Source organism: Amaranthus tricolor, chromosome 10 (assembly GCF_026212465.1).
Source record: "Amaranthus tricolor cultivar Red isolate AtriRed21 chromosome 10, ASM2621246v1, whole genome shotgun sequence".
Classification (NCBI taxonomy): Eukaryota; Viridiplantae; Streptophyta; class Magnoliopsida; order Caryophyllales; family Amaranthaceae; genus Amaranthus; species Amaranthus tricolor.
Window position 1 is genome coordinate 12476459 of NC_080056.1, and position 12683 is coordinate 12489141.

At 29.6% G+C, this 12683-nt stretch overlaps 1 protein-coding gene and 1 non-coding gene across 2 annotated transcripts; one reads left to right on the plus strand and one right to left on the minus strand.

Moving 5' to 3' along the window:
• Positions 1-6201: 6201 nt before the first annotated feature.
• Positions 6202-7716, minus strand: LOC130824849 (uncharacterized). The gene has a single exon (XM_057689867.1). The coding sequence runs from the start codon at positions 7714-7716 to the stop codon at positions 6202-6204; it is 1515 nt and encodes a 504-aa protein (XP_057545850.1).
• Positions 7717-9008: 1292 nt separating this feature from the next.
• LOC130826375 (U5 spliceosomal RNA) lies at positions 9009-9124 on the plus strand. Its single transcript, XR_009047079.1, has one exon. It is a non-coding gene; the product is annotated as a U5 spliceosomal RNA (small nuclear RNA).
• The last annotated feature ends 3559 nt before the right edge of the window (positions 9125-12683 follow it).

The following is a 12683-nucleotide window of genomic DNA, read 5'->3' on the forward strand; positions in this document are numbered from 1 at the left end:
CTTCTTTCAAGAATTTGGGGTTAGCTTGGCTTACAACCTCCTCTTTCAATGACTATTTTAAGCTACTCTTGAATTTTCATACGTATTTCCACTACTTCTAAAGGAGGAAACAATGGAGGAAGTGAAACCAATGAATTCTATACCATAAATTGTCCACTGTTACTAATATCGGAAGATTGTAATTGTATTCTTTTATCTATTAAATGATCCGTTGCTAATAATATCGAGCCATTAGTGAGTTTATTTTAAATAGTTCAACTGGTGATTGATGTGAAGACATTTATTTTGGGAAATCAAATTTTTCGAAGCTTATTTTGAGAATCATTTAGGAAGTAAAAAGCTTATATTTGTTCAAAGCTTCACTGATGCCTTGGTTGGTTTTTTGGGCGTTCAATTTTGGCTATTTTCCTTGATTCTCTGCGTAATTTTTGATTTAAAAAAATGGATTTTCCAATTTTTAAAAATTAAGGAAATTAATATAACTATTTTTCGGTTGTTTTTTTTAAAAAATTTTTAAAAAGTTAACTTTTTACCTAATAAACTAACTAGTTTTTCTTAGGAGATTGTCTCACTATAAGACAAGCCAATATAATTAGTCAATTAATTTTTTTGATCACTTAAAAATTATATGTGATCCCTTTAATAGACTAAATAATTTTGAATCAGCCCAATAGAAACACTTCCATAATGAGATTGTCTCATTTAATAATTTGTTCACAGTCTCATGGTGGGCCCATTTTTATTTGGTTGACCTAATATATAACCATAAAGTAATCACTACTAATTTTAAAGTGATCATTAGTTTTTTAGTCTTAAAGTGATCATTTTTCTATTCTGAAAGTGAACATTTATAAACTTAAATTGATCTCTCAATCTTAAAATAATTAATTAGAGGATTTAGTTAAGTATATGAATTTGTCTCATGGTTTGACGCTCTCATCCTACACGAGCTGAAATGCTCATTGTTTGTATTATTTGCGTTAATTAACCTATGTATGAGATACGTCTTATTATAAGAACATTTCATACAACAATTTGTGTTCAAGTATTTGCTTAGTTTTTAATTTTTTAGAACTGGTTTGAGTGTGTAGTATGTTCAGATGAAAATGAATTTGGTAACTAAGTGTTTCTTAACAACCAAATGTGTTTTGCGCATACCATGAATTGGTTAAAACTCGATGTGCGCATAATTGGATATATCCAAAAAAAAATAAAGTTGCAATGGATAACCGAAAAATTTTATTTCGTTTGTTCGTCTTTCATCCATCACTTAATTAAATTGATTTAACTAAGTATTTTAAACTTCTTTTGATTTTTAATAATCTACAATCACTATAAAAATTATTATTCATCAATTGCTGATCTTATTTGGCATATACTTTTCTATATATAATGTAAAATATAATTAATTGAAATTTTATTTGATTTGTCTTAATACATATTTCTATAATATTAATTTTTTAAAATTTCTTATCATATGTAATTAAAAAAACTAAAAATAAAATTATACATTAAATAACATAAAAAATATCAATATGTTTCCAATAGAGTCATGGTAGCTTTGGTTATTCAAGTCATATATATTGATAGCTATGATCCGCCACGTGAATCATGATACCTTATTCTTGATGTTGCTTCTATGGTTCCTATTTCGCCTTTATTATATTTGAGAAGGATTTTTGATAACAAATTATAATACTTCATATATATATATATATATATATATATATATATATATATATATATATATATATATATATATATATATATATATATATATATATATAATTTAATTAAATAGTAAATTTGATGAAAGAAAAGTGATACGATAAACATTAAAAAAATTATTTTTAAAATGTTAGTGGATTAAACATGAATACCACAACTATTAAAAAATATTAAATAAATTAGTGAGAAATATGTGCAGGCTATAAGTAATACTTCCTTCTATTCACCTTAAGAGTCTCATTTGATTTTTCACGGATTTTAAAGAGAGTCAAAAGTGGGACCCTAAGGGTAGGAAAGAGAGTGGTATTATGGGTTTTTAATGTAAGGGAGGAAAATTATTATGGGTAATAGAGGGTATAATTGAAAATAGGATAAAGTTACTAAGGGCATAAAAGTCAAAAACCCATACCATAAATAGATATGAGACAATTAAGGTGACTTGACCATAAAAGGAAATGGAACACATAAGGTGAATATTAGGGAGTATAACAATTATAAAATGAGGAGTATTATTTGAAAAAATTTAGGCACCTAAGTATTATTAAATTATTAAAATAGTGATGAATAATGTTAATTATGTTCGAATTTTGTGATGTAATTAGAAAGATTCTTTAGAGAAACATCAAATCATACAATCCAAAATAATAAATAAGAATAATAATGGAGGGAATAATATTAAAAAAAATAAAAACTAATAAAACAACAGCCCATCTTGTATGAGACTGTCTCATGGTGAGACGACCTCAAAACAAAAAGCTTATAAAATAAAAGTTTCTATTATTAAATTATTTAATCCAAGTATAAAGAATATCTCGCGGTCAGACTGTCTTATACATAAATTTGTGATAAAACAAATTCTTGTGAGACGGTCTCTTTTGCGAGACCTTCTCTAATAATTATTGATAAATAATTGGTGGTTGACGAATTAGATTATAGACAAGTGTAACTAATCCGTGGCTTATTGGCCCAGTCGTCCATCTTTTTCCCACGTTTTCCATCAATGGTACTTCATATCTATAATAATAGTTCATGTGGTCCGATGATATTCATATGACCCATCATTAATATTTTTACCTTCTTAAGGAGGTTTACAAAAATTTATACTCTATATATTATTAGATAATGCTCGTGCGATGCACAATTTTATTAAATTATGTGTCTAACATATTCAAATTAACAAAATAAATAAAAGTTTATGGTTTTATGTTTAAACCATCTCAAAATATCTTATACTAATTTAATTAATAACATTATGAAGATTTTATAAATAATTGAAAAAACTTAAATTATATATATAATTTTTTAATACATTAAATCATGTGATTTAAAAAGTAAAAAAATCAATCAATATAGATAACATTATAATCATAATAAAAAATAGAAAAGTCAAAGATATAAACATTAGTCATAATAACAATGACATCATCATTAAGTTTAAGAAGAAAGTTTTTTTTATTAAAAAGTGATCGACACGTAAGCAATTTTAATAAGTAATGACATCAACTATGTTTTTTTAAGAACAATTTTAATTGTGGGAAGTTATTGTGATACGTGATTTTTGTAATATATATATATTATTGAGTTAAGCTCCAAATCTCACTTTGATAGAGGTGAGTTCGATCACCTCGTAGCATACTCATTGGTAGAGCTGTTCAAAACAAACCCGACCCGAAAATCCGACCCGGAATCGAAAATTATCCGACCCGAAAAAATGTAAGTTTTTAAGGTTTACCGAACCGCAATTACCCGAACCGATACTTCACTCGAACCGTTTGATAACCGAAAAGGGCAAAATCGAACTCGAACTGCAACCGAATTTTATAACCGACATATAAACCTTAACCGATGTTACCCGAACTGAACAGTGATCGACCCGAGTCAAATCCGACCCGAATTATGCACGTAACCGAATGTAACCTGACTAAAACCGATTAAGATCGATCTGTTTTTAACCCGAACTGATACAAACCCGAATCGATTATTAATCGAACTGTTTTCAACCCGAACTGATACAAACCCGAACCGATTGTAAATCGAACTGTTATAAATCCTAATCAAATTTTCACCTAATTTTAGCAAATTAAGTCCAATTTCATTTTTCTAATAATACGGAAAAAGGAAGAACACAAGTTCTATACAGAAGAGATTGCATACAGAATATATATATATATATATATATATATATATATATATATATATATATATATATATATATATATATATATATATATATATATATATATATATATATATATATATATATATATATATATATATATATATATATATATATATATATATATATATATATATATATATATATATATATATATATATATATATATATATATATATATATATATATATATATATATATATATATATATATATATATATATATATATATATATATATATATATATATATATATATATATATATATATATATATATATATATATATATATATATATATATATATATATATATATATATATATATATATATATATATATATATATATATATATATATATATATATATATATATATATATATATATATATATATAAACTAATTGAAATAAATTGATCTGCCTATTAGGGCTGGCAAAAGCTGACCCGACTTGCTAACCCTCTTCACATTCAACATCTTCATTATTTTCGAAATTAATTATTGGAGTAACAGGAGTTTTCGGACTAAGTATTTCATTTTCAAAGTCCATCCCTATTTAAATAAAAAACAATTATATACTAATTCAAAACACAGTTATTGGAGTAATTGAATCCATGGCTAAAGCAATAAAAAATAATTATATACTAATTCAATCTTGAATGTATTCTATATATGTACACACTTTCAAAGCTAAATATTAAAAAACTAAAGCTAAGAAGGACAACACTTTCAATATTAATGAAGGGCTAAGATTGAAACCATTTTGAAATCAATGGTTAAAATCCAAAATCCATGTGACATTTATAGTTGTATGTAATTGGTTATTGAAAGTTTTTTAAGGATAGAAGAGGTGGACATTATCAAAACCATTCATTCATCCACATTATACATTATCAATGGCTTAAATTTAATTAATGGTAAATACTCCCTCCGTTCCTTTTTGTTTTTCCACATTACTAAAACGGGTAGTTCCATAAGTTTTTCCACTTTAGAATACTTTCCATTTTTGGAAAGTTTTTTTTCCATTTATACCCCTCAAATACCCTCTTTTACCCTAAATAGCTTTATTTTAATTATTGGATTCTATTACTCCCCTTGGGAGCTGCGTGATTCATTTAACCTAATCAATCTATTCTGCTTCCTCTCCCCAAAAGAATTCGTTGCTTTCTCTCTCTTCCTTGAGTTTCTTCCATGGCTTTCTTAGCTTTTATCCCCTGTTCATTCCTCATTTTTACTCCATTTTTACTGCATTAAAATGTAGATCGGAATTTGGTCTTCATTTTGATGTTCGTTTTGTGAATTTTGGTTGAGTTTGATTTTTCCAAGCCCTCTGTTTTGCTTTCTTCTTCGACTTCCATTGTTACTGTTTGAAGCTTTTGTTCGTCCATGACAACTGTCGAATCTAAGAGTGATTCCACCATACCATCATACCTTTATGATGGTTTGTGTGACCGTGGAGAATTTTGTTCTTGTTCCATTAATGGGAGGTCACATTCTTATTCAAATGAAATTCTTAAATGGACTAAAAAAGATCTTGAGGCATATCAAAAGGCGATGGAGGATGATGCTACATCTATGTTTCGTGATTCTACCCCTTCTCCTAATGTTGAAGAAGAATTACCACAAAGTGTTCTTGATTATTATTTGCAGTCTCCATCTCATGTTAATCCTTCAACTCCATCTAAGGTTCATGAAGACGAAGTTAATTTGGTTGTCCCTGACACTCCTGAGGAAGTTATTGCTTCAAGGGGTAAAAAAAACCCTAAAAAACGCAGTTGAATTATGTAATTTTTTCTTGAATTTCCTTTTAATTCTACACTCATGATAAGTGCTGGTGATGTTTGCTGTTGGATTTGTTTGATTTTGTGATGTTTGATGTTGGATTTGTTCTGAACCTTTTTGATTTCGTCTTATTTTTTCTGGAAGTCTGTTCTTGAAATTTTTTTTTTAAACCCCTGTGATGTGTTTATGCAATTACTTGACTTAAAATCTGAAAAATTATCTATAATTACTTGGTTGAGTAGCAATTGTGTACAATCGACACATCATATGATATTTTTTTTCATGTACAGTAATTTGCGTCATTTCTTGTTGAAATTTTAAAAAGCTGAGAGGTTCAAACACCTCAATGATGAATCAGGGGGCAAAAAAACTGAACTGATCATTATATAATGACGTAAATACATATGCATGACCTTAAATTTCCATTTTGATGTTGATTTCATAATTAGTTGCTCCTAAGTTTTATAGAAACAATTTTGATGATGATAAAAAATAAACTGAGGGGATGTAATTTATAATCATCTTTGAGAGTCTTCCACTGCTTCATCATATGCTTCAAGTATTTGTTGATTATGTTGTGCAACATCTTCATTTACTGTTTGTGTGCCTTGCTGATTTGTGCTTGGGTTGAGGAAACGTACACATTCCCTAACCAATTGTGATGGTACTCGCACTTGTATTCGTAACCTTCCATTGTCTTCTTGAACTTTCTTCCCTAGGTGTGGCTGAACATAGTCATTAGACCCTTTAACCTTTAGGATTTCATTTAAGTTGTGTTGTAATGAAATCCAAACATTGGTTAAAGTCTTTGGATGTAACTCTTCGAATGCATCTTCCACTGCTTTTATTAACTCATTCATGTTCTTTGGCATTTTCTTATGCATAAGTGATCGTATGCTCCGAAAAAAACCCAAATCTAGAATATTACAATCGGGACTATTTGGTGGTTGTTGAGTTAGAATGAATGTAAAGCCCCCTTGCCTGTTGTTTTGTTGCCAAATTGGATCATCATTTGTTATGTGAACCCTTGCATTATCTTGTTGGATGAAAATTATGGATGGACCATCACTTGGCCATTTTCTAATAATTGTTGGAATTAATTGTTCTATGAGCATGCTCCTATAAACTTCCTGAGTAACCGAATCAGTTGGTTTAATTTCTATAGACCCCCTTGGACGGTTAATTGAATTTCTTTGTGCTGCAACCCTACTTACGAAAGGGAAAATTCCGATTTTCCCATCAAATGTGCTTTGGCCATATTGATTCCATCTAGGCCTTGCAACCGCTCCTAAAAACATGGCTTTTGGAATGAATTTTGATGACTTTCCCGCCCTATATGGAATTTTTTCTTTGTTTGCTAGATAAACTCTTTGTGTCTTCTTGGTTAAGTAAAACCATTTTTCATCAATATGTATAAAGTCATACATACCTTTATACATTGGATGATGATGAATTGTATCTTCTTGAATGAGACTTAAAATCCATTCTACCCTTCTTGCCTTGTTTGCATCCGTTAAATAAGGGTGTAATGGATTTGAATGTGCCTTAATCTCCCCCCTTCGTATCAATCGCCATACCATTGTTGGTGCCAAGTCTAAGCATGTTGCAACATCTCTTATGCATGTACGTTCACCCATTGGTTTTGATTCAAGTACGTTTGGTGGCACTTGAACTCTTTTTCTTCCACAATTCTTGTACTTTGAATCGACAACATAAGGCTTGTTTTCTTCTTTGTTTTCAATTGCACGTTTCCATAAATTTCGAATTGCTCTTGGTGTGTAACCGTATTTGTTTGCTATTCGTACGAATGTACCATGTGGGAGTGAGTCACTTACTTTAAGTGACAACATTTCATGTAAAATAAGATGCCTCAACTCGTTCGTAAGCCTTGTTTTACGTTGACCTTGCTGTTCTATTTGTTGTGCTTCCATTTCTTGTGGTTCCTCGTCAGAACTGGAGCTTGACTGTGAATCGTATGCATTTGATCCAAAATACCAAGCCCCCTGTAGCTCATCGTCATTATCTGAAGCCATTACAAGGCTAATGATGCAAATGAGGTTGCTGGACAGTTGTTTTTGTTAATGTGAGGCTGCTGTTTGGGACAGTTGCTGGACAATAGAGGCTGCTGTTTTGATTTTTATGCTTCATGCCTTAAATCAGCAGCTTAAATAAGCTGATTAGGAATTTGTAAGGTCATTTTTTGGATATTGTACTTGTAATTATTCATTTTACTAATCCATGTATTTTTAATTTGGCCAATGCAAGGTCATGTATTTCTACTTCTGTTACTGCTGAACATGTAATTCTAATTCCCTCCTTTTTTTTAGAAACAAAATTGTAAACTTTTCCAATTTGGAAAGTGGTTAGTTTCCCTCCATGTACTTTCTCTCTCTACAATAAAATCAGATTTTTTTTTTGATTATTTAATTATATCTACAATTAATTTCTCTCTCATTATTCCAATACAATCATTACTTCCCACTATTACATATTAAAATAATACCCACTACCACCAAAGATTCTAATTTTCTTAATTCCCGTGAAATACCCAAAGTGGAAAAACATTTAGGAACGGAGGGAGTACTATTTTAATGAATATTTTCTTAAAAAAGCTAATTAGCAATAAAATTGAATATGAATTATTTATAATTATGAGGTTATTAAATAACTTATATATTAGGTAAACATAACTAAATAAAATTTTAATTCGTTATTAGTGGTTTAATTTCGTTGAATTCATAATAATTGACAACTTGCAAGTTACAATTAAATCTTTAATATACTATGGATTAAGTATTTATGTAAGACAATAAGTCTATGATAGTCTAATAGATTGTTTTGATTAGTTTTGTTCATTCAACTTGATCAAACTTACAATATTCAATCTCACTTACAATTTAACGACATAGCTTCAAGTCTATATTAGACAAGTTCCAATTAAATCTAAATTAAACGATCGATTAAGTATCTAATTGATTAATATTAATTAATATATAGACTAATACTATATTTCTAATAGTTTATTTTAGTTAGTTTTAGGTTTTATTATACTTAAAAAACTTCAAAACTATGTAAGACCGTAAGTCTATAATAATCTAATCGATTGTTTTGATAAGTTTCATTCACTCAACTTGATTAAACTTACAATATTCAATCTCACTTACAATGTAATTAGTCAATCAGATAGTCAGATGTCAAGTTTGCAATTTTGTTAGCTGAAGATGACTTTCAATAACAAAAGAAGTTGTCCCACATCGGCTATGAAAGATACTAATAAAAGAAAAATCCTTTAAATCACTTCCACAGATCTCATATCAACTTACGCAGCCACGCCGTGAGCACAAACCGAACTATTCTTTCGACTTTTACTAAAGAATACCGTGTGCTCGCTGCATTAAGTGGCATACGTTTATTTTTGGAGGAAGCCTTTAATTAAGGTTAAATGGGTCAAATGACCTGAAATATATGAATTTTATGACCTAGAAAAAAAAGCAGGTTAAATGGGTCATTAGCAGGTTGACCCGATCTGCTACAGATCAGGTCGGGGTTTCAATTTTTGACCCATTTAATTAAATGGGTCAGGTTCAGGTCAAGGGTTTATTGACCCATTTATATATGACCCGAACCTGAAAATGACCCAACCCGACCTGTTTGACACCCCTATCTGCTATATCTGATAAAAAAATCGGTAATTATTTTTTGTAAGTAAATGAGCATACATCAATAAAAAACCTGACTATTAACTTATTTCGATATTGACCCGATCAATAGTTATCCGTAACCGATAATTACTCAAAAAATAAAGCTCGAACCCGATCTATACCCGAAAAAACCGAACCAATTAGTAATCGATGACAACCCGAGACCGATTGACACTCGACACGAACTTCAACCGACACCGAACTGATGCAAACCTGATAGCTTGAATAACCGATCTCCAACCGAACCGTGACTAACCGACTCGACCCGAGTGTGACCCGTTGTAACACACAGCCGAAAAATAACCGATCCGAAATGCAACCGAACCAAATAACACCCGTCCGAAACCGACCCGATCAACCGAATGAACACCTCTACTCATTGGCTTGCACATTGGAGAGTGATAATGTGTGTGCAAAAGGGTATGAAAGTATATGCTTTGAATCACTTGATAAAGTGAGTGTTGGTAATGATTTGGGGTGTGTTAATGAAGCCTAGACACTAGGATCAGGAAGTTGTGAAGCTCGCTCGACCAGCCTAGCAAGTATTGCTCGGTCGAGCCATGAAGCTGAGACAAACATCGTTAAATCTGGCTTTGATGTATAGAATTTCGAGCTGAAACCACATCTTATACAGATGATCGATTAAGCGAAATCAGTTCATGGGGCTTGATTCTGAGAGTCCCAATGATCACATCGCTGACTTTGTGGAGCGGTGTGACACTATTACCGCCAAGGATTTATCCATGGAGGCGGTACACATGAGGCTTTTCCCCTTCAGCTTGAAGTATAAGGCTAAGGCTTGGCTCAAATCTGAGCTGGTATTTAGTGAGACTTCTTTAGTGACAATACTTAAAATTTCTAATGGTACATATAGTGAATTGAGTGACTATTATTAGACTTTAACAGTATATATAATAAATAATCATTCTAAAGTTTTTCGCAACATTAGATCTAGTGATATTTTTCATAGATGTCACTATAGACTTGTGACAATTACATGACACTAAAGGCCAAATAAAGTGTTACTAAAAGTTAATTTGTTATATGACTATAGACATTTTTTTCAACATCAATAAATATATGTCATTAAAAGTTAATTTGTTATATTGAACTCAAATATACACTTAGAGAAAGTGTTTAACAAGGGAAAATTTCATGTTGTAATCCTGAGTTTTTGGCTTTTCCACAAATGTTTTTTCAATTCCGCGTAGTGACCATCAACTTTTCAACTTTTCCATATGATAGAAAAAAAATTTAATTATTGGTTAAATTAAGTATTTATTTCGACAGAATTTCGAAAGATGTGGTCAATTAGAGTGATCACGACATTGTTTTTAAAAAAAATATCACGTTGGGTAAAAATAGCGTAAAGTTAACATAAAAACTTTTGTTTTGCTACCACATGGAAAAATGAAAGATCAAGGTCACCACGTAGATTAAAAAAAAAAAAATCTTTATCTAAAACGTGGAAAAGCCGAAAATTCAACAAAACCAAAATGTAATTTTCCTAAAAACAAAGACTTGGAACAATCCAATTGTTTTCTTGACATTGACAATTATCCTCTTTATGGGATTAATTTAACACAAAACAAGTTTACCAAAGCTCTTCTTATGGCTTTTAATTTATCCAATTTAAAACCACAGCTGCAATTCTCCTTTGTTTCCGGTGAAAGTTAGTTACAATTTGTATTAAGAGGGGGAAGAGTAATTTATATTGTAACTCCAAGTAGAAACATCCACATGTCGTAGTATAGAGCAACCCAATCTAATTTCTCGAAGTTGAATGTGATTGAAGATGGTTGAAGATCTTCGAATGCACACACAAAACAGACAAATGGTACAAACACGGAGACGACACCCGGAAAAGCCCATCCGATGCTTAAGTCAGATGGAGGTTGAATGTTAATATGAAAATTGAATTACTTAGAGAGAATTTGCGCGAACTTTCTTCATTAGAATGATTTGTGAGTATTTATAGTAGCTAAATTTAAACTGATAATGAAACTAATTGAATTTGCATTATGAATTGATAAAACATGAAACAGACTGATATGTAACCTGAAATTGGGCATTGACCATCTAGTGGGCTATCATTGACGAAGTATGAGTCCCAATTAATATTGGGAAGTTGGACCTAAAACACTCCCTATTAATCTAAATTGGACAGTTACAAACTCTAATCCATATTCTGATCCTACTAACTATAAAACTTAGTTGGAAATTTGAATTTGCTAACTCACTCCCTTTATGCTATAACAAACGGGCGTTAAGAAGCGGATATTAAATCGATTCAAAAATTCGATATTTTGATAGTGAAAAATATGATCCGGTTTCTGTTTATTCGGATATCCGATTTATCGGGATTGGATAACGGATATCTATTTTTTAATTATGTTATTTTACACATGAATATTTAAGTTCACTTCGCGTTTTTCCTTTAATCAAACTTATTTTTTAAACTTTGAATAGAAATCATTTTGAAAAAATGGCTGAATTTTCAAAATTCTAAATAATTAATAATAAATTAATTATGCAACTTATTTATAGTTAAGAAGTGCACATATGAGTAAATTTAACAATATAAACAATAATTTTTATTAAAAACATATATAGACATATATTTTAAAAAAATAAAAATAAAATAAAACAATTAAAAAACCAAATATTCGAATTTTTTTCAATATTCCGATTGATAATTCAAATCAGATATTTTTCAAAAAATCTACTCATATATATGACTACATTCTAACTAATGAGAAATATAATATTTCTTTCTTCTATTCTCTGCTTTACAAAAACATTCAAGAACGAATGTCCATCTTATAATTAACATGTTTTAAATAACTTTAGGACTCTAAAACACATCTAAGTATTCTCCTACATTAGAAATCTTGGCAAAGCCATCTATAATTATTATTTTTATTTCCCCTCAGTATTTTGGTGAATTTTATTGATTTTCATAAAGGATGTATCCTTATTGAATTAAACAATATTCCATCTGTTTTTTTTAAACATGTTCTCATTTTCTATTTAATTTAGTTTGTTCTATTTGTTTTTCTTATAAAAATATTTCTAGCTAAAATATATCATAAATTTTCACATAATTAACTTTGTTCATCTTTATTTTAATATTTTAATAATGCTTATTATCCCTATATATTTTTCACTAACGTCACTTTGATATTTTTATATTAATTATGATTCCAATATGATTCCAATATGATTCCTTTAATATAACTTTATTAAAATATTTTTTTAATAGTTGTAGTCTCTATATTTTTTTCCACTAACTTTATTTT

What these genes read in the sequence shown, in the direction of transcription:
- LOC130824849 (XM_057689867.1), bottom strand. Translation starts at nt 7,716, where the DNA reads ATGGCTTCAGATAATGACGATGAGCTACAGGGGGCTTGGTATTTTGGA.